At 39.4% G+C, this 23,978-nt stretch overlaps 1 protein-coding gene across 1 annotated transcript in view; it reads right to left on the bottom strand.

The window, feature by feature from the left end:
• Window positions 1-23,978, bottom strand: part of LOC113407010 (cullin-1) — an 83,036-nt gene that overhangs the window by 54,627 nt on the left and 4,431 nt on the right. The window contains exon 2 of the mRNA XM_026654064.2: window positions 7,717-8,002. Coding sequence (XP_026509849.1) covers window positions 7,717-7,856 — 140 coding nt within the window. The 5' untranslated portion in view covers window positions 7,857-8,002. The remainder of the gene's footprint in view (window positions 1-7,716; window positions 8,003-23,978) is intronic.

Raw genomic sequence — 23,978 nt, 5'->3', positions numbered from 1 at the left:
CAGTGGAGGCTTCTGTGCAGCTGTCTTTGGTTAAGATAGAAATGCCTGTGGCCTAAATAGCTAGAGCTAGCCTGAATTTGTATTGCACTTGACCATTTGCTTGGGCAGTCCTCCTACTGATATTGTAGCAAAGCCAATCTGCCAAAATACATATTATATATATACACATACATACATACATACACACACACACACCCCTTACCATGTTTTTATATTTTAATTTATAAAAAAGTTATTTTAAGTTTATAAACTGTAAATACACTGCATTTAACTGTTATTTTAGTTCACAATGGTAGGTAGATGTGTTTGTTTACAGCTGGCATAGTAGGTAAAGCAATTACATTTAACAGAAGAATACTAGATGAGTCTAATTCTGCCCACAGATATGCTAATATTTAGCTCTAACAGAGGTCAAAGAAAGTGATAAAAGAAAAATGATTTCAAGGAGTAAAGCAGAAAGTGGTTGAACAAAAATTTTAATCACAGTAAAACAAATTTACAAATAAGGAAAAGATTATGCAGTAGATAATGAGGTGTAACAAAACATGATCTTTAGTAAAGTTCCTAAATCTAAATATTAAAATTGAATACCTGGGAAATCCTTGTTAAAAGTAATTAGTGAATTGTTAATCAGAACACTTTAGTGTAACAAACAGCTTTTGGAGTATGGGCTTATTGGAATAATGTTTATGCAAATTTCAGATTATCCTAAATTTGGACAGCTCCCTTTAATGTATATTTCACATAGAAATTAATTTCATGGAATACTGACTAACCAAATGTTTTGGATGTTCTTATGAGATGGGTAACTTGTTTTTTTGTTTGTTTGTTTTTTAAACTAAATGACAGAGTTTCTTAAATGCCAGTATCTACACAAATGGCACTTACCTGATTGAATATTTTACAGATTGTGCACTTCCCATCTCTCCCCAGAACAAATGAAAAAGGTTAAAGCAGGTTAAGTGTTCTACCTGCATGAGTAGAATTGTTATTTATTACAAATGCATAGCTTTTGAAGTGTTTAAACAGTATAGATTTTAAAGATATAAAGTAGCCAGATTTTGTTTTAAAAATTAGAACCATTCAATATGATTGCTCTGAATGGATTAAGAATAAGTGGATTAGACAGTTCCTTGAGAACAATGATCATCAGATTACGTTTTACAAACAACCATGGGAAAGTGCTGCAGGGAAATGGAAGATTGTGAGGCTATTCCACAAGATTTATGGCAGAGTATGCAGAAAATTGAAGAATCACTATTTTGAAGAAAAGAAAACATACGAATGTTTTTACCCAAAGTAAAATGCACACTTACGGTGGAACTCCAAAAAGAAATGCAATATTTTAAAACTTTTGATATTTCTATTCATCAGTCAATTTATTGACAATCATTCATGCTTTCATCCTGTGTTTGGAGCAGACAGAATAGAGAGGTTAGCAAAATAATACTTATTAGTACTACTGTATATGTTGTGCTAATTATGGCAGTGTATTAGCTCTCTATTATGGAAGTAAACTTGAAAATAGGACTTGGATGCTTTTGAAAGTTTTACCCATCTATTTTTTGTTTGGTCACTTCTTTAGGCAGGGTCTGGATTAGCGGACATGTTTCCTCGGAGACAATAAATTAGCCAGTAAGAATATTTTCTCTTTGTTGGAAGAGACACTGCTGATCTGACATTGAAAGTGACTTACAGATAGATCAAGTCAGATAAACAGGGTGGAGAGAATGAACACAAAAAGGGGTTACTCACATTGTGCAGTAACAGCAGATCTTCAAGATATGGGTGCTCCACTTCAGATGTGCATGCATATCTCAAACCCTTGACAGGAGATTTTCCCACTAGCAGTGCCAGTTCGGCCCACACATGCACCCTATGCCTCCTCGTTCCAGACCAGAACCATACAGGGATGTGCAGATGAACTGCCCTCAGTTCCTTCTCCACCCGAACATCTACACAGAAAACAGTCCAAACCAGAGGGGAAGGAGGGTGGGTAGTGGAGCACGCATAGGGACATACATCTCGAAGAACTGAAGTTACTGCACAAGGTAAGTAACCACTTCTTTTTCTTCAAGTAGTGACCCTATGGGTGCTCCACTTCAGGTGACTTCTGAGCAGTTTTCTCAGAGGGAGGGAGCTTCGGAACGGAGTCCAGAACTGAAGATAGTAGAGAAGTACCCAGAGCCGCACTGACTCTGTCGGCATAGATTAAAGCATAGTGTTTCGAAAATGTACATACTGAAGCCCACGTAGCAGCCCTACATATCTCAGACACCAGTACATTTAAGCAATGCTACAGTTTATGAAATTGTATCTGACCATAACAGCCTGATAGTTCACTAACAGCACCCTTGCAGTTCAGGATGAACAGGACTTCTGTCCAAACAGATCCAGTCTCTTTTGTCCTTGTCATGAGGAACAGACTTGAGAAGTGTTGCCTGCCCTGCTCATTTACCGCATCCATTTCTAGGGAGTTAGGTGGAGGGTCGGAAAACAAGAAATCAGATTCCTGGGGGGGGGGGGGGGGAATCATCATACTTTTTATCTGCCCTTTTACACATTGGTGGAATAGTAGCAGGTGTTTGCCACACAGCCTTAGCTGGATCCAGGAGCACCTCATTGATGGGTAATGCCACCCTGGAGGATTTTGCTGACTGTAGAATATCCAACGGCTTGCATTGTGAATCCCTGACCTTTTTGAGTGGAATTTGAAGAGTGTCAACTACCCTCTACATGAGATCTTGAAATTGCCAAAAACTGTTGGTCACAGAAGGTGGAGAACACATAACTGCATCATCTGGAGATGAGGACAAATGAGTGTTTTAGGGGTGGCCTGGCCTCCTGTTCCTCAAACATCTCCTGCTGTGAGAGGGAGAGGACTGAACAACCCTAATATCCCTTTGAGATGGCGGTGGTCTGGAGAATTGCTGTCAGTAAGCAGTCCAGGGATCCCTGTATGGCCACTCAGAGGGGGAGATGTGGCATATGGGAGTGAGGATGGCATGCAGGGTTGGTTCCACTTTTGATGATGGTTGCTATTTTCCCCAGGACTGTCAAAGAATGGGTTCCTGACAGGATATGTTGGGGAATGTGAGACTGAAACAGGAAAGGCCAACTGGAAGGTCCCTTCATCCTCCTCCACATCGTCCAATGAAGGAGCCCATATACAAAAAGGTGGAGAGTCCTGAGGTACTTTGGGAAGGTAGCAATCTGGAGACCAAGCTCTCAGTACCAAAAGACACTCGGTACCCATGAGGAGCAAGGATTCTGACTCATCCAATAAAGACTGGTCCCTCGTATAGCTAACCTTTTGCGGTACTGAGTAGGGAATCAGTACTGATGCGGTAGCTGAGGATGCAGTAGCTGATACTGACAGTACCATCGTGGTGGGCATAATGTAGGCACTAATGGAATCTGGCGCTGTTGCTTGCTTGGTACCTAAAGTGTCGAATGGGTAGGTACTGACGGTGGGACTGAGCCTGACAGTACTGGACCGGGGTGCTTATGCTTGCCCTCTTTGTACCTAGTAGAGCATACCAAAGCCCTGTCAGAGCCATGTCTCTCCCTCAAGTTTGGGGCTTTCCATTTCTGCCTGTACCGGAGAAATCCTTTGACTCAACAGTACTGAGCCGAGAGGTCGAGGCTTTGGAGACCACAGATTTTGCAGGGGAACTGGGCTTTTTCAGAGCAAGCTCCTTCAGATGAGAATCCATACTCCTCTTTCAGGAAGCCTTCTCAGAAGCCTCCAGTGACCTCTCCTTCTTAGGGGAAGCCTGCACCAAGGTGGAAGGAAAGCTGGATCAGTCCAGAGACAAATGTAAGGGATGGGGGCGAGGTTCGTGACCTAAGTCAGATGCTGGTTAAAGTGAGCACACCATCATTAACAGTCTGAGCTTAGTCTCCCTATTCTTTCATGCCCTCAATTTGAGGGCTAGGCAGAAATTGCACTTCTAGGAGACATGGGACTCCTCAATCAACAGACTCACTTAGACTGGCCATCGCTCACAAGCGCAGTTTCTCAGCAAGAGTGGTAGCGTTTGAAGCCTGGCAAGCCAGGCATACCCTACCAGAAAGGCAATGCTCCCTAACGAGAAAAAGAGAGGAAGGGAAAAAAAACACCCCAAAACTCTATCATCTCAGTACTACTAACAACTAACTAATCTTAACAAACCACCATAACAAGAATACAAACTAGCCAAAGCATGCTCAAGGTGGGCACCTAGAGGTGTCTCAGGCCGAAACAGTAGAGAAGGAACTGGGGCAGTTTGCCCAGGCATCCCTATATAGGCTCTGCGTCCGACACAAAGAGACACAGGGCACTGTTAGTAGAAAAAAAAATCTCAAAGGGGCACATGTGTACATGCAGTGGAGCATCCTCAGGGACACTACTCGAAGAGGAATTTTATTTTCCCCTTAATCATCTAAACACATTATAAACACAACATAAATCTCTTGTCTTTTTAAGTATATGAATACTAGATCACACTGTTGCTGTCTACATGTCTTCTGCCTAGAAGCTGACACCCCGGTCACTCAGGATGATACTGTTACTCTAGAAAGTTAAGTGTACTATTACTGTATATGGCAGCCAAACGCTCTTCACTACATAGGTTTTGGCGGTACAATTCTGCTATCATTTCGAAACTGCATTCTGAATTTAGACAAATGGTAAAAGGCAGATATTCTAAAAAACTTTAGTCCTTTTTGAAAGGAAAAAGAAAAAAAGAAAAAAAGAAAAATCTCTGCAGATCCAGTTTGTGCCATTACTTATATCATGGTTGGGGAGCTGGACAAAAAGGGAGCACACATTGGATTTTCTTGATTAATGGAAAAATGAGGCTGCTTCAAGTGTGAATTCTGATGTTCCTTAGACTACTTTGCTCTAATGAACAATGCTGAATTACTTTTCATTCTTGCCGGCAGTGCTGTTGTAGCCACGTAGCTCCTAGGATATTAGAGAGACGAGGTGGGTGAAGTAATATCTTTTATTGGATCAACTTCTGCTGGTGAAAGAAGCTTTTGACTTTACACAGAGCTCTTCTTCAGATCTGCTTAGTGGTTCCAAGAGTAATGGATCCTAATACCAAGTTATTCATTTGGTATCCTAATACCACATGGATCCTAATACCAAGTAATGATCACTGTATTAGGGCATGATTGACCAAATGAACAATATGAACATCTGCAATATCCTCAAGTGTAATCTTTTCCTACATAAAATATTCCATAGAAGAGGATGTTTTCTTTAGTGTATTTAAGAGTAAACTGACTGATACTTTACCAAGCACCTTTTAATTTAAAACTACTTATGATATCTTGTAAAAAAAAAAAAAAAAAAAAATCTTCCATTTGAAACATACAGCTTTCCCACAATGCTTATTTGCTCAATGAAATTTAAAACTGTGGGACAGCTTGAAGCTGTTCTCAAACCATTTTATACCGAACCAGTGCTACTGTAGTAATAAACAACTTTATCTCTGTATTCTACAGCGAGATGTTGCCTTAAAATGGCAAAAGGTAAGGTAATACAAAAGAGGTTAAAAAGTGAATTGCACTAAGATCTGAATTTAGTGGATCTTTACCCTTCAGAGGGTATCTGAGGTATCATTCAGATCTTGCATTTATGAGAATCTCAGATATCTTATGTGATTCTGTTTCATTAACCTGCAGTAACATTAACACATAGTGGGTCCCTACCATTTCCAGACATATAGATATAGAACAGAGAAAAGAGTATCCTCAAACTGTATTTTTAAATATATCTGATCTAGTATGACTTACTTTGTACTACTTGTACTTTATTTGCTTTGGAAAAATAAAAAAACCTAAGAGTAAAAACACAGATAGGCCTTTCCAGCATATTGGTTCTCTCCCTTCCCTTCAAGTAATAGGTTTATAAAAGAAGGATCTCAAGTCTATATATTTCAAGAGATTTTTAGACACTAGAAACGGAATACAGTTGAATCTCAGTGTTCTCATAAGTTCTACTGCACATCACTTTCTTAATATTTCTAGCACTCATTTAAATATTGTAGATTCTTCTCATTCAGCCAACACACAGCCTGCCCCATCTAGATCTGGGGCTAAAAAAAGTTAACCTATCTGGTCTGCTCTCGAAATTCTAAGACCAGATCCCGAAGCATTAAGTCCAGAATTCAACACATTCCCAACTATTACTGAAAGAGCACTCTGTAAAAATCCAACGAAGAATAGATTGGTTATTTCCACTGATTTGGAATCTGAAGTCACAATTCAGAAGATTATTATGAGCACACTCTATGAGCACACTCTGAAGAACATTTGATAGATTACATACATCACCCTACCCTCTTATGAAATCTAGAGAACTGCTTACATTACACAGCCTTCCTCCATCCATCCTCCACACAAACTTTCTTCAAGTTTTGAAATTAAGTCCCCATCTATTCACAACACTGAATCCTACAAATAGGACTGCAATTTGACAGATGCACAATTTCTGAAACTCCAATACAGTTTCAAGAATATTTTAAAAAGCTCAATTGAGATATATCATGCCCGTCTGCTTACCAACCGTTTAAAACGGTCATTTTAATTCATCAAGGAGTATAACAGAATTAGACTAAAAATTAGGAGAGAACACTTTCACTTCCAAATGACATTTTTCTTTATTCTATCTCTAAACTTCATGACAGTGTTTTCTTGTTATGAAGTACCTTCCCTACTGCAGAAATACAAGGTTCTTATGAGGGTAAAAAGAGGGAACTGGTGGTTGCAAAGCAGAAAGGGCATTTTCCAGACCTTTGTGAAAATCATCTGCGTGTCTCAAGAGTTCACAAGACTCACTTCTTCCCTTAAAGGCCTGAAGATTTCAAAGGAGACATATACTTCCTGATGCTTTTTGCCTTTCTCCACTATAAATAACAGATCTGACAGAAGAGTCTCTGAGCAGGAACATTTTCCTTGAATATAACTTCCAAGTATTAGGCCAACATGAACATGAAAACAAAAACACCACACTGTTTTAGAATCCTTCTAAACATTAAAGCAATCACTAGACTGGGAGCTGCTCAAAAATTTCAATTGCTATCTTAGTGGAAGCCAGTAATTCTAGAGAGAAATTCACAGAGCTATTCCCTACTCCAGACTGAAAGCTTTGAAACTGACTCGAGTATTCTGCAGAGAAAGATGCTAACCCTATGGTTGGACAAGTCCTACTGCAAGAGAAAATTCTTCCACTACTCTGAAGTAGGTAACTGAACATTACAAAAAAACCTTACAGTAAAATGTCAAAAGTGAAAAGGGTAGAAGGAAAAAATGTTTCCACTGTACTGATCATTAATGAGGAATGATCATATTTAGTGCACCTTGTAACTATTAAATTATCTATTAAAAATCACCTTTAAGTGTCTGCTGTCTTGTAAAACTAATAGCATTCCACTTGACATTTTAAAAATAAGTACAATTATTAAAAAAATATTTTCAAGACAAGCATTTATCAAGCTAAACACATTCACTCATGATTTTTATTATACCAGTGGTCTTTCTACTTGTTTTTGTCACAACGAAATAGGAAAGGCTAACCATTTTCAAAAATGAAGTTTAAAAACAAAAAGTATAAAACACCATCAAAAGTTTTAAAAACTTACTTTAAGTTATAAGATGATTTTAGTTCTTAATTGACGGTAAAATATTTACCAACTTTTATTTATTTATTTTTAAGTATAAGGATACGTGTAGAGTTCCATATATCTGGATTTTGCCATACTTTGTCTGGTATAAACCTGTTGAATTCCAGCTCTAAGGTCATCCCATATCTGGTCGAGACCAATCTGTTTAAGTCCATGTGGGTTCTGACTCCTATTCGACGACATCTTGTATTTCCTGTAAAGCCTTCCAGAGTAGAAGTCTGAGATCTGGCTATTCCTCCATCAGATTCACAAGTAAAGTAACATTCCAAATTCAGTGACCAAAAAGATGTTCTTTACATACGAAGAATGATATCCCCTTGCAAGATAACCTACCAAAAAAAAGTAATTAGTTAATAACATTCACTGACATCAGATTCAATTTCATCAGCTGCTAGAACAAAAGATATACCATTAAGTCATCCAAAAGTGAACATTACATATTTAGAGTGCCATGCAGTTGATGGCTATTTTGGGTGTCATATTTGAAACCCAAACCGAGAATGACTACAATTTATGTACAACAAATCCTTAATTTTAAATATGTAAGTGGAAGAGCAATGATTTTACTGTGTGCCTTCCATATCAGTTCAGCTTTATTCATTAAAATAAGAATTTGGAAGACAACCATACTGTTAAACTGCCAAAATATTGAATATTTTAGGAGTCATCAGTATACATGGTTGCTGCAGATGGATATTAAAGATCTTTAACATTCATTATTAGTTCTCTGTAATGAATTCAAGGTACACACCAAACCATGAAAGATCCACAAGCCCATTTTATTTTTTCAGACAGTAACAGAAATAACATTTCTGGAGGTTAACCCATGAGAAATGATCACTGGCCTCTAGCTAGTAATTTCTCCCAGCCATTCATTACACCCAGGATAGGTACAGTATAGAAGGCTTTATTTCTCACATATGATGTAGGACAATTAGCTATGAATTTTTAATTCTGAATTTAAGTGATCCAGGATGAAGATCTTAAAAATAAACTGCTGCTGAACATATTATTTGCATATGATCCAGAATAATACAGTACAGTATAGTAATATAGTTAATACCTGAAATTAGAAGGACATTTAAAAAAATACCTATACAAAGAAATATCTATATAGGACATAAATATTTTCTGAAAGTAGCATATACTATTCCCTAGAAATTACCCACTCCTCCACAGAGCTTCTTAGCTGCATGGCAACTGATAATAGACTACTATTCTGAAGTGAACAAGTAAAATAAATAAAGCTAGCTGTTTCATTTTGGTACCTGGATGTCAGAAAGTAAAACAGTTGGTGTAAGGAAGTCAACAGATGTTGATGACAAGAATATAAAAACTTAAATCTAACAGCATCCCTGATTATTTTACTGATATCAATAAGCATCAGTAAGACTATTTTCAAAAAATGTATTTTTTATAAAATATGTCTGGTAGCTAAAAAAGCAAGTTCTAGCAATAAAATAAATTTCAATGTTTTGAGACATTTATTGAGAAACTTCTAAAATACATCTTGTTTTCATGAAGGTGCTCTGCATTTAGCAGACATTCAATTTTACACTAGCATACTCTAATTTAGAAACATGTCAATATAATACAGGGCATTCAGTCCGAAATATACAAACAAGAGTCAATGTCAGTTATTTCTACACATTGACAAGTCCTCACACAGAAGATGAAAGTTGCCTGAAGTCAGATGTGTGTAATGGAACAGATAGTTTACTCCAAATGTTTTGAGGTGCAATCCTAAAGCTGTTTCTGATAATCAATTTGGGATCTTACCACTTTAAAATTAACAGACTGTGGGGAGCAAAGGAACATTTCAATTTTTTTTCAAATATTTATGTAATTTATTTTTCAGACACCTATCAACTTGCAAGTGTCTGTTCCTTACATGCTTTAAATTTCACTGCAACATCCACATTTGATTACAATATTTCAGTATGACTTGGTTAGTTTCCATCTTGAATTTTGCAATTAAATGCTTATAATATATGATTATAATCAACTGAGTTTACTAACTTTTTAGACTTAAGAAATTTGCCTCTTCTAGTCATTTGGCACAAAATTTGAAAGAAAAACAGATGGATAAAGCTACAATTGCTTACACAGCTCTTTCCACATACCACTCATTCATAGAAAAACCAGAAGGGGAATGAGAGGTTATTTGACTTAACAGTAATAAAGAATAGCTGCCCGGGGTGCCTTTGTTCGATCCCGCATCTGTCTCTTGCGGGAGATGGATCACAGCTTCCACTTCTTCTATGCCCTGGAGAAAAAGAGGGGGGCCAAAAAGCACGTCACCTGCCTCATGGTGGAGGATGGCACCCCCCTCACGGATCTGGAGGAGATGCGTGGAAGGGCCAGGACATTCTACACCAGCCTTTTCTCCCTGGATCCGACCGACGCCGAAGCCTGCAGGGTGCTCTAGACCAAACTCCCTACAGTCAGTGCAGGCGACTGAGACCAGCTGGAGCTGCCTCTCTCTCTGGCCGAGCTCTCAGAAGCCCTCCATCTCGTGCCCACCAACAAATCAACACACAGGTCTATAAGTTTCCTATGAAAGTAGCCTCTCCTACTTATCTGCTAAGAAAATACACTATGCTGCTACATGTACAGCAAAACCAAGTTTTGCTATGCAGCAAGGTTGCTGTTATAGACAACTTTTTTCTATGAAAATCTGAAAGCTTTATTCCATAGGTAAAGTTACTGAATGCACTGTTCAAGTCTATTTTAAAATTCACGCTCAGAAGGCCCCCTGTGTGAAATTGGAGGATATGAACAAGTCCACACCAATTACTTATACTTAGTTTCTTTCTTACATAAGGTGATGATGATGATGATGATGAAGACTCCAAAGAGAACAAAAAATACAGTTGTACATGCATGACTTTTCTGGATATCTTCACTTAGATTTCAAGCCCTTGGAATCAGTCATGGCAAGGAAAAACCACTATGTAGTGTAGCGGAAAGAGTAATATCTACAATACTTTTGAACTTATTTTCACAGTGCTGTACACTGTATCAGCCCCATTTTGCAGATAGGGAAACTGAGGCATGGGATTTATAGTGACTTGCCCAAGGCAACAATTCAGCAAGGCAATGACAGAGCTGGAATTAGAAATCTGACATTCTTGGATTCCAGTCCCGTGTTTAGTCCACCAGAACACGCTGCCTTCCAAGAAAAAAAACACTGCCAGTTCAAAACTAAAGGCTCAATCTTCTGAAGTTAAAAGTCTATGGGACTTCTCACACAGGTAAGCACTGTTATCAGCAATGTGTAGAAGATCAGTCTTGAACTGTCAGTCAGTGTCCTTTCTTGGAAAGACTGGATGCTCTGTTGGACCGAGTTTGAGACTAGGAACCAGGAACTTCTGAGTTATAACCCTAGCTCAGCCACTAACTTGCTGTGTGGCTTTGGCGCACAGAATTTAGATTCCAGCCATACCTTCCTCCAGCACTGACCACAGCTTCTATTCATGTTAACGAACTGGTAAAGCAATTCCCAATGCACCTCTTAGTACACGTCAAGGGTGCAATGAAACCATCTCATTCTGCGTGGCATATATCCTGAACAGTTTTTCAGAATACAATGTATATTGTCTGCTGCACTCCCCAAAACTTAACACACAGAACTGCAGAAGAGTCCTATGAGAAAGTTTCATAATATTCTGCCAAAGTAAACTCATAACCTTGATTAACATGAGCAAGAGAGAAAAAACAAAGGGAAAAAAATGTTGATCAGACACTATCTGGAATTATGATCCTGATGGATCAAAATGGGTAACTGAAGATAATGAATTTGCCCTTTAGGAGCATGATCCTGCATTACTGACATCAATATAAGTTTTGACTTTAGCATTTATGGTATATCCTCAGGCCAACAAAGCACTTTTCATTAGAAGCATTATCTATTCATTTCCATGGACCTCTATCACAACTTCAGCTTGGCTCAATACGCACCCCCTGACAAGAATCTGTTTCAAATGGTGGAACAAAGAAAATAAACATTTAGTGAAGTTTCTCTGTCAGTTTCTTGCCAGGGCTTTACATGAAGCAAGGGAGCAATGGTGGCAACCTTCATGTGGTCTTCCCTGGTAAGTACATTTTAATTTATGTGTATGAACTAATGCCACCACTTTGTAGACTGATGATTATTCATTGACTTCTCAGTCAAAATAGCAACTTTTTCAAGAGCTACACTAATTGACTAATGGGCTAGTTCATTTGTCTATGCGAACTTAACGTTCAGGGCCTATCTTGTTCAAAGGTTGATGTCATCGCAAGGCTGCTGATAGACATCACCATCAACGTCCTGGTGCTGCAAGAAACATACACTGCAGAAGGCAGCTCAAAATGGATACATCCTTCTCTCCCACCAAAACCATCCAGAACACAGAATGGCCACCTATATCAGGCCAAAATTAAAAAACATAGCCAATGCACTACCAACAACAGATGGCAGTTTCACAATTGGTATCCAAGTCAGTGAGCTGACAATATATAACATGTGTAAGCTACCCAATCAGCAGTGATCTTTACCAACCCTATCAAAATCACAACACCCATCTGCATAGTTTGGCAATTTTAACTGCCACCATCCAACATGGGGCTATTCAATGAACGACAGCGTAGGCAAATGGCTCACTGAGTGCGCACTGGCTCAGTACCTTTTGATGCAAAACAAAAAAAGTGAACCTTCTGCTCAGCCCGACGGAAGAAAGAACACAGACCTGATTTATGGACTCCAGTGGATCACAACTCATTGCATTTTGAACTGTCCTGGACCCCTTCCCACACAGTCAGCACAAGCCAGTGGCGGTATAATTGGCCTCGAACTCATCATCATTACCAGTGTACCAGTTCCATGCTGGAACCTGAGATGGGTGGACTGCCTGGATTTCTCCACTACCATAAAATAAAACCCATTAGTAGCATACCTCCAAAGCCTTAAAAATTCAACCTCTTCACAAAGCTTATTATTAAAGCCACAAAGAAGACTATCCTCCATGGTTACAGGAACTTCTTTATGCCATGCTGGAGCCCAGACAGCAAAACTCTCCTAAGGGAGTATGAAGCTTCTGGTGACCCAAACATAGCCACTGTTCTCTTGGAATCACTGATTTCTACACAACAATGATGGACAGAGATGATGGAGGCCACAGATTTCACAAATAACATGGGCCATTCTGTGGAGGTGGAGCGACACCATCAAACCCACATACATTTCAAGTCTCTGCTAACAGCTCTGCCAGCCTCCTACTAAGAAATTCTAAGATGTCTGTAAGCCAACAAATGAACTGAGAGGAGAAATAGCTCTTAAAGAATCCTGCACACAAAGCGCCCCTTCTACAAGTCTCTGTCAATCCTTTACAAGAGCCAAGACTGATGCTGCCATTTCTACCACCAAAGCAGGAAAAGCAGCTGGCACTGATGGCATCCTTCCAGACTTCCTTGAATATCTCAGGCCAAAAGGGCACGACTAGAAGGCAGCACTATCCACAGAATTCATCAACACCAGCCAATTCTCAACCTCTTAGAGATGATCAAAGGTCATCGCCCTTTTCAAACCAGAAAAAGTGCCCAATGATCCACAAGCTACCACCTTATTTCCCTCCTCTGTACAACATACAAAGTACTGGAGCGGGCAAGCCTGGTGAGGCTGACCATCATCATGGAAACCACAACCCCCCAACCGGTTTTAGGGCAGGGCGAATGCTGTGACCAAGTGCTTGTACTGACTGCATAGCGAGGCCAGCTTTCAATGGAAGCTTGAAAAGGCTGCAGCTTTTATCGACTGGTCATCAGCCTATAACACTGTCTGGCACAAGGGCCTTCTGCTGAAACTATCCAACCTGCTTCTGTGTGACCAGACATTTTGACTCACTAGATCAATGCTTTTGGAAAGAACCTTACGTGCCATCTTGGAAGTTAGGTTAGCAAAAAGCAGAATCTGCACAATGGCCTCTCAAATAGGGATCAGTACTACCACCATCCGTTTTTAAAAATGGGCGCACACACACACACACACACACACACACGCGATGTGCCCAAAATGAAATGTTGCAAGTTAATTTATGCTGACGACCTGGCACTAATGACACAGGCCGCAGTACTCAAAGAAGCAGAAGACACCTTTAATACTGATCTGAAGAGGATGGAAAATTCGGTACTGGCAGCTCAAACCCAATCCAGCAAAACTGATGTCATCAGCTTTCCATCTCAGCAATTCTGAAGCTAGGAGGATGCATACTGTAAACTTCTGCAGCAAGAAAATTGCCCACGATCCTAATTCCCACTACCTAGGGGTCACTCTCGATCACAGTCTTACCTGTCAACATCTGAAGCAGGTGAGCCATAAAACAAAGAGTTGCATCAATATATGCACTCTGATGGCTTCCAATCCTCACAAACATCCTTCCTCCAACCATCCGGCGAGAGATGGGAACATTGCGAGAGTATAAGAAAGCTCTCACTAACCAAAATCTCCCATTGAATGACAACCTCATTCATTCACCTTGCATTCTCCTTAAGTCTTGCCAACCATTCTAGGCAGCTGAAGAAGCTCTTCTGTCACCCAGCTTCAACCCAGATGACACCTGGTGGATGCAATGGGCAGGCTCTGAAGTAAACAACAAGCACCTCACAGATTATCCCAAAGTAGAACTGCCTGGTTTCTTGCTCCACCGGAGACTGTGGACAACCAAAACCGTACCAGAACATTACATGGAAAACTATCATATCTGATGCACAAATGGAGAATTAAGGATTCTTCACAGTGCAAATATATAGACACCAAACCATTGAACAAATTGAGAACAAGTGCCCCAACCCCATACTGAGCCAACGGGGACAGACCAATCACTGTGGGCCCAGGAGGCCATGCCCCCTCACCCCTGCTGTGCACGCTCCTGGTGGAAAGGACAGATAAAAGGAGACAGCCCAGCTCAGTCTGGGCTGGTTGAGGAGGAAGGACACAAGTCGCAAGCTCCGGCAGAGAAACCAGAGACTCCCCAAGCAGTGGGAACCATAGTCTCGGAAATAAGCTGCGAGCAACCAAATGATCAGAGAGATCAACAGGGATGCTGAGCCGCTGCCAGCCGGGGAGATGACAAGATGCAGCTTATGGTAGGAAGTGACCCAGGGAATGTAGTAGAAGCCGATGCTTAATCCCATAATGGGGAATTTCCCAGCTTCATAGTGCTCTGAGTCAGAACCTAGTGGAGCGGAGTGGGCCCTGGTTCCCCTACCCCCCCTTGCCACTAGAGGGTGGCTACTGTATGTTTGCTCTGCTCCGCGCAGAGATTCAGAACCCCCAGTGGCTGTTTGCCTGCCCCAGCCAGAAGGCTCAGGGGACATAGATTGTTTTGTTTGCTCTGCCTCGCCAGGGGTCCTGCGACCCCACTGAGGACCATCCCACAAGGAGTCCAGACGACAGTGTGACGGGGTGTAACAACCCTGCACAGGGCCAACGGGGGCAGCCCCCTTCAACAAACAGGGCCCCCCGTCACACGCCATCTTTTAATTTTCAGGAGGTATAGCAAAGGTGCACTCTGCATCTCCTAAACTCCTCAAATGGATCTCCAAGTTTTCGATTAACTTGAAAGAAAAAGAACATGAAGCAAGAGAGGAAGCACAATGTTTAATATGTACCAGCATTTATTCACCAAGGAGCCAGTGAAAATCCTCAAACTCAAAACTATAATCTCAGCACACATGGTGCAGCAGTATCAATAACACAAAACCAATTTAATTAAACAAAGTTAAAAATTATTCTGCTATAGCTATGCTGACATAACTCACGCAGATAGGCACAACTGTGAAATCAAAGGGTATGTCTATACCGCAATAAAAGACCTGGCCTGGGTCAGTTGACTCTGGCTTGCAGGGCTTGGACTGAGGGGCTAAAAATTGTGTAGGTGATGGTGCTCAGGCTGGAGCCTGGGCTCTGAGACCCCAACAAGGGGGAAGGGTGAGAGAGCCTGGGCTCCACCCCAAGTCCAAAAGTCTACACCCCAATTTTTAGCTCCGTGAGCCTGGGCTCTGAGAATTGGTGCCACGGGTTTTTTATTGCAGTGTAGATGTATCCAAAGTAACTTTACTCCAGAATAATTACTCCACTTCCAAAGGCTGCAAAGATCCCTTTGCTACTCCTAAGCAGTGATGAGTCATACCAAATGTCTTGGTGACTGTCATCTCCCTTTATTTCCCATTAGCTAGTGTTAACACTGTACATGAATAACTTTATGCAGCAGCACAACAATTTCCTGCATCACATTTTTCCAATGCCACCTTATTTTCCCCCCCGCATCCAAAGAGAGGAAAACTGAGACCTACTAAAATTCTTGTCATTCATGCTGGTGCCAATACCATGGAGAAATCTACTGATTGAATCTTAAAGTGATAACAGAACTACTCTATATAATAACATTCCTGCTAAAACTCTGGAATCTCCATATCTGAAGGGGAAAGGGCAGAAAAGTAGAGACGACTCCCTTCCTTTATACTAAAATAATATTAAAACCATGTCTTGCGCGATAACACAGAAACAACAGTTGCAAAAGACTATATTATTTTAAATCCAGTCAATAAAAGTTTGCTTTCAATTAAAAGCCAGTAGAGAATGCTACATTTCTTTTAGAAATTCAGGTTGAGAAAAAATGGATGTGCATATTGTATGAAACTTATAAAAACACCAATATTTATCCATCGATATCAATCAATTATAAAATGTGCTACTGTAATTCAAAACAATGGTGCTTTATAAAACATTTCCATGAGTTATTACCTTATTAAAAATATCTTTTACAGGCATGGTGCCAACCTACATACACCCATTCATTTCCAAAATCAATTTCTAAAGTGGAATAAACTACAATTCTATTATTTTAAATTCTCAACTCTTATGTACTAATAAGCAGGTGATAAGTTTTCTGACCCCAACAATCACTTGTAGTTCTTGGGTAAAATTATCAAACATGCTTAATTGGCTTAGTCACTTTTTCAAAAAAGTAATGTAATCAGGCACTTTTGAAAAGTTTAACCCTTGCCTAATTTCAACCCATAGAAAGAGAATACTCTTCTATCACTCCTAGAACAAGGTGCAGCAAAGTATCAGATTTCACTGTGCCAAAAAGCAGTAAAATATTATGAAAAATGAAATTTCACTACATATTACACAGTATATTCATTACTAGTATTCAAAGCATATGAGATTTTTGAAGTATAAATCTTGGCAGCCTCATTATATATTATTTTACAGATAAAGATCAGGACTCCATTCTTCATATTTTGCCAACATATCACAAAATACTGAACTTATTTGATTTTTCTAAAAATGAATATGATTCTCAGTATCGCAAACACAGTACACGCTTTTAAGGGTATGCAAGCAGTTGTCAGTCCTTGGCAGAATCTGGTTCACTCACCCTACTCACTGGACAGCTGCTGCAATCATATTAGGCCTTTGGTGGTCATCGCAAAAAGCGAAGCCAAAGCCAAACCAAAAAAGGAATAAAGGCTTTATACAGCCAGAGTCCAAAAATGCAAAATGATATTCTTGCAGCCAAAAAGTCTTTAAATGAACTTTTTGGCATTTCGATTCCAATAGTTAGACAAGAGGCACTTTTTTCTAATAAGTCCCTCCCACCCTAAAAACAGTCTTTAACACCTCAGTCAAACCCTGCTCCCTCAGACCAGAGATTTCTCTATAATCCCTAGTGAGTGAAGGCACCTGTTAAATTTAAAATTACCTGCCCTGATGAGCAACAGTGATTTAACTATATAACCACTAAACAAAGGCAATTGTCTAAACACCCTATCACAGAGATCAGTAAGTAAGTATACACATAAATACAAGCACATATGCTCACAAGAGCAACAGGCACACTAGACATATATACTGCAGACATACTGTATAATGCTACCAGGATAGGTGCATGCCCCAACAGAAGCATTATGATTTGGTCTATGACACCAGCCTACTGTAATTTGGACCAGCCTTCAAGAGGCCTGAACCATACAGCAAATTTTAAAAACAACTCAGGCTGCTACATGGTCTAGCTCCAACCAGTTTTAAAATAAGTCCAGCTGAACTGACCTTAAAATATTAGAATTTTCACGGAAAGCTCCCTTACCATAGACTCCTTAGATTTTAGCTTTGTACTACACTTATCTGGGCATATAAAAGAAAACCTTTTCTTGGCATCTGTTGCACATAAAGCAGACTTTGTCTTCTCAGTAATAGACTTAGTATGAAGCAGACAGTTTGAAGCATATAAAACCAGTTCACTATCCTTCACCTCCGCTCGCCAAAGATGGGCAGCATGATTCCCCTCAGATTTCAATATGTGCAACATGAATGTACATGTATGTGCACTCCATAAAACTTTCTTATGAAGCTATATAAATGCCAATGGGGGTGCAACAGTAGACCTTTGGCAACATATGCATGAATGTACAGTAAAGAGTTCAGAAATAATACTATGCCCCTGCAGCACACACCCTTCCGTAAAATAGTGTTAGACACACCTTTGCAAGTTTGTTCAATTGTAATCATTAACATAAAAGAAATGTGATGTAAGATTATAATCTAAAAACAATCAAAGTATAATTTTTCAAATGAAAGTTTTCCATGTAAAAAAGTTCTGCTCATATTTTTTTCTTTAACATAAGAATATTATGGGCCAGATATTGGAAAGCCTGGCCTCTACAATTTTTGTATCACAGATTTGATGGCATAAAATTCTGGGCACTATTTTCCTCTGTGACGGAGTATATCAGGCATTCTCTCCCCTAGCTGCTGGTGGTGGCAACACCCTACAGCTCCCCGCTCAGGGAAAACCCACTCAGATTGGGCCACCAACATGAGGACTCCTCCACACACCTACAGGGCTGAGGAGGATTTATAGATTCCAATGCCAGAAAGCATCATTGTGATCTAGTCTGACCTCCTATAGAATACAGGCCACAGAACTTCTCCAAAATAATTCCTAGAACATATCTTTAAAAAAAAAAAAAAATCCAATCTCGATTTTAAAATGGTCAGTGTTGAAGAAACAAATATGGCCCTTGATAAATTGTTCCAATGGGTAATTACTCTCACCACTAGGAATTTACATTTTATATCCAGCCTGAATTTGTCTAGTTTCAACTTCCAGCCATTGGATCATTTTACACCTTTCCCTGATAGATTGAAGAGCCCTTTATTAAATATTTATTCCCCATGTATAGACTGTAATCAAGTCACCCCTAAGCCTTCTCTTTGTTAGACTCAAAGAACTCAAACTATATAGCTTATCACTATAAGACATGTTTTCTAATAATTTAATCATTCTTGTAGTTCTTCTGTGAACCCTCTCCAATTTATCAACATGCTTCTTGAATTGTGGGAACCAGAACTGGACACAGCATTCCAGCAGCAGTCATACCAGTGCCAAATAAAGGTAAAATAACTCAGTGGTTCTCAACCAGGGGTACATGTACCCCCAAGGATATGCAGAGGTCTTCCATTTAGATATTTGCCCAGTTTTACAACAGGCTATATAAAAAGCACTAGCAAAGTCAGTACAAACTAAAATTTCATACAGACAACAACTTGTTTATACTGCTCTATATACTATACACTGAAATAGAAGTACAATATTTATATTCCAATTGATTTATTTTATAATATGTTGTAAAAATGAGAAAGTAAGCAATTTTTCAGTAATAGTGTGCTATGACATTTTTATGTTTGATTATGTAAACAAGTAGTTTTTAAGTGAGGTGAAATTTGGGGATATGCAAGACAAATCAGGGGTTTGTCTAAAAGGGGTACCGTAGTCTGAAAAAATTGAGCGCCACTGAAATAACCTCTACTCCTACTTGAAAGTCCCCTGCTTACACATCCAATGTTTGCATTAGCTCTTTTGGCCACAGCTTCACACTGGGAGCTCATATTCAGATGATTATCCACCATGACCCCCAAATCTTTTTCAAAGTCACTGCTTCCCAGAATAGAGTTCACCCCCATCCTGTAAGTATGGCCTACATTCTTTTTTCCTAGATGTATACATTTACATTTAGCTGTATTACAACACAGTTTGCTTGTGCCCAGTTTACCAAGCAATTTACATCGCTCTGAATCATTGACCTATCCTCTAATTATTTACAAATTTTTGTGTCACCTGAAAACTATCAGTGACGATTTTAAGTTTTCTGCAGGTCACTGATAAAAATGTTAAAATGCATAGGGCCAAGGACCGATCCCTGTGAGACTTCACTGGAAAGACAGCCACTGGATGACAATTTCCTGCTTACAATTACATTTTGAGATCTATCAGTTAGCCAGTTTTTAGTTCACTTAATGCATGCCATGTTAACTTTATATCATTCTAGTTTTTTAGTCAAAATGCCATGTGGTACAAAGTCAAACACCTTATAGAAGTCCAAATATATTACATCAACACTATTACCTTTATCAACCAAACCAGTCATCTCCTCCAAAAAAAGATATCTAGTTACTTTGACACAATCTATCTTCCATAAACCCATGCTGATCTGTATTAATTACATCACCTTTCTTTAATCGAGTCCTGTATCAGCTCCTCCATTACCTTGCCTGAGATCAATGGCAAGCTGACAGGCCCACAAGTACCTGCATCATCCTGTTTATCTTTAATAATTGGTGCAACATTTCTTCCAGTCTTCTGGAACTTCCCCACTGCTCCAAGACTTATAGAAAATCAACATTAGCTGTCCAGAGAGCTCCTCAGCCAGCTCTTATAAAACACTAAGTTGAAAGTTATCCAGAGTAGTAAAGTGCTTTTGCTGGCATAGCTTAGTTCCCATATTGGTTCCCTGCAGAAATTAAACTATGCTAACAAAAGAACTCTTATGCCAGTATACCAGCATCTATGCTAGGGCTTTTACCAGTACAGAAATGGCGGGGGGGAGCACATGCCTAACCTTTCTGTAGGGCAAAAGTTTTTAGTGTAGACCTGACCAAAGCAAAATTTAAAAAGAAAAAAGTGTCATCTCTTTACTTTTAGTAATTTTAGATGGTATTTGTAGCAACAGAAGGCAGAAAATTTTCAGACAAATTTGATTTTCAAGTTAATGTGTCCCTTTAACTCAAGACCTTCGATCTTCCTATGACTGACATATGTTACAAATCACAGGATGCTTTTAACTGAGCCTGTAGGGGTTACCTTTGCATTTTTTTGCCTACCATGTCTAGCTTTTACATTTAAAGAAGAAGAATGAGGTGCTTTGGGAGAAGAGAGCATATGTGCATTGCAGGTCAAGCCAAAGAGTGAGCATGAGAGAAAAGCTAAGGTGGTCAGAAGGACTTGCAGACCTATTTCATTCAAACCTAGCATAAAGTCTAAATCCAAAACTGAATAAGCTGAACAAAGATAGCAAATACACTGTCCAGAAGGCTTGCTGCAAGACCAAGGCTTGCTGTTGAACTGGCCATGGAGATGCAGCAAAGGAGGGTAAGGGAGGACAGCCAACAAAGGACAAAGATAGAGCAATAAGATAGCAGAGCAGGAAAAAAGGCAAAAAAAAATTTTTTTTTAAGTGAGTCAAGAAAACGCAATTTAGCAAGAAGGGCAGCAGCATCATGGAAACCCAGAAATACCGATTTGGGCAGTTCAGAGACTTCACTGCCCCAAGAGTCGAAAACTCTGTTAAGGGTGCGCTTGCCTTCCTGAAACTTTTCCCCCCTTTTTTTGAAGATAAGTAACTTTTTCCAGTAAATCTCAAAGCGTCTATTTAAAATGCATTTAATAAATTGGAACACTATGACCCCACAGATCTCTATGGAATAAAATACCATTTTAGCCTGGCCTGACATTTCACTATAGCTACCACTGTACGTGCAAAACCACCTCAGCAAAATTAGAAACTAAAACACAATCTGCTTTTCCCTAAACCCAGAGCACTGCCCACTGCATTTTAGAGAATTTAGCTTACCACAACGTATGATTTCATATGATGTTTTAGCTACACACTTGAATTTTTAACTGTAATTAACATTCTTTATATAGGCATCCTATTCTTCATCTTATTGTCACCTTAAGGTTAGGTAAACTATGACTTCTATCAGTTCCTTAAAAACGATGAAATTTTAATCGCTGCCATTCAGTTCTGGCCCCAATCTTCTCATGAGCTCACTAATTTTACAGTTTCTTCTACCTTGTTAATTTTGCAGGACCTCAGCTGATCAAGGCACATCCGGCCACAGAGCCTGCCCATTCAGCTTATAAATAAAAATAACAGTACATTGATTTGTCTTGCAAGCAGTCTGAAGTTTCTAGATGTCCAAATATATCACTTGGGTATAGTTTTAATTCTGAAGTGCTTCCTCCTTATATGTACTCATACCAACATTTCATTCAAGGTGATAAAAACACTGGCATTACAACTAGTATAAAGCTAATGCAGATCACCAAAAGAAATTAGTGATGCTATGTTTTGAAATGAAGTATATTTTACAGGAATACTATTGTTAATTAACGTCCTATAAATAAAAAATGATCACTCGTGGACTAATTTCCCTTGTTACTCCATTTTTTTAAAAATAAGCTTATATTTTAAATTCTGTATTTGACTATAAATTAGTGCTTCCAGTTTTAGACATATGCCAAACACAATGACATTTATTGACAATTTAAAATAATACCATGGAGCAATGCTACACCATTTTTAACTCCACATAGTACCACTAACTACCTTAACTCTTGATGCCTAAAAGACGACAGCCACGGGATGCACAAATACAGACCAGGCATATAACCCTACTCTTCCAACAAACAGAAAAACCCATTAAGGAAGTTATTGATACATGAGATTTTTTCCCCTCCTGGTTAAGCCAGATAGCTTAATTATAATAAACCAGAATTTAACTTTCTGCATTGCTCAGAATTTATACCTCTCAAAAATATCATTTTCTCCAAAATTCATGCATCACAACCACCTCCTTTTTGGTAAAGATGGAACATGACTTCCTCCAAAGCTCCTTCAACTCTGAGGTAGTTATTTGACAGAAAATGAGGAACATGATTACGTCAGAAGTTGAGTAGGCTTCCTTAACAGCATATTGAACCTGTGCTAACAGAAGCAGCAAGGGACTTTAAGCTTTGTATTGTACTTTGATGAGCTACAAAAGACCACTGGATGAGCTCAGCTGCTACCAACACATTTGGTTTGCACATCTATCACTTGGTTTGCATGTCTAATCTCACTCAATCTCCCCCATTTTGTGTTTCCTACCTCTTCTCCTCTCTGAGGGAACCACATCTGTGCTGCAGCTCCATCCCACAGCACTTCCCCAGCTGTACAAAACTGTGCAGAATTACAATTTCAATTTGCTGCTCCTGCTGGCACCAGTCATCAAGCACTAAGTTCAAGAGCAGCAACATAGGAACTTTTAGAATGCAGGGAGGCAAACCATACAATTCCCACACCAACTATACCCCCAACCTCAAGTCAATTTCTCCTTAACTCAAACCTCTGCACTTTCCTTCGGTAGATATTCTCCATTGTCATGAGACCACAGAACTGTTCATGAATTTACACACTAAATTTAAATAGCCAACCAAAACACAGTGAATTAAGCACAGAACTGTAGCCTTAATACTAAATTCTATTAACATTACTTAAGACCTTATTTCATCATAAAAAACACAAGATGAAATAAGACATTTTACACCGAAGTACAGTAGATGCAACAAACCCACAAATAAGATAATATGAGTTCAGTTAAGGCGGAAATTCTGTCCTTTAGTTCAATCTGTTTCCCTATATTTTCCTGATTTATAGCTGAAACTGAACTTTAGCATTATTTAGTCTAATTTCAGTATAGTTGCATCTTGTAAATTTTATAGATAAGAATTCCTCAGAGTATAAATTATTATTCCCCTGCTCCTCCCACTTTCTAGGAAGTCACCCTGACCCCTGCTGGGAGTTTCTATATCAGAAACAGAGACTGGAACCAGAAGCAGCAGCAGCACACACAATCATAGAAATGTAGGGCTGGAAGGACCTCGAGATGTTACCAAGTCCAGCACCCTGCACTGTGGCAGGACCAAGTAAACCTAGACCACCACTGACAGGTGTTTGCCCAACAACGTTTTTAAATACTTCCAATGATGGGGATTTCACAACCTCCCTTGGAAGCCTATTCCAGAGATTAACTACCCTTATAGTTAGAAAGTTTTTCCTAATGTCTAACCTAAATCTCCCTTGCTGCACACTAAAACCCATTACTTCTCGTCCTACCTTCCGTGAACAAAGAACAACTGATCACCATCTTCTTCATAC

Source organism: Terrapene carolina, unplaced genomic scaffold, assembly GCF_002925995.2.
Source record: "Terrapene carolina triunguis isolate 2854851 unplaced genomic scaffold, T_m_triunguis-2.0 Scaffold179, whole genome shotgun sequence".
In the NCBI taxonomy this organism is placed as follows: Eukaryota; Metazoa; Chordata; order Testudines; family Emydidae; genus Terrapene; species Terrapene triunguis.
This window is presented reverse-complemented; position numbering and strand designations above follow the sequence as displayed.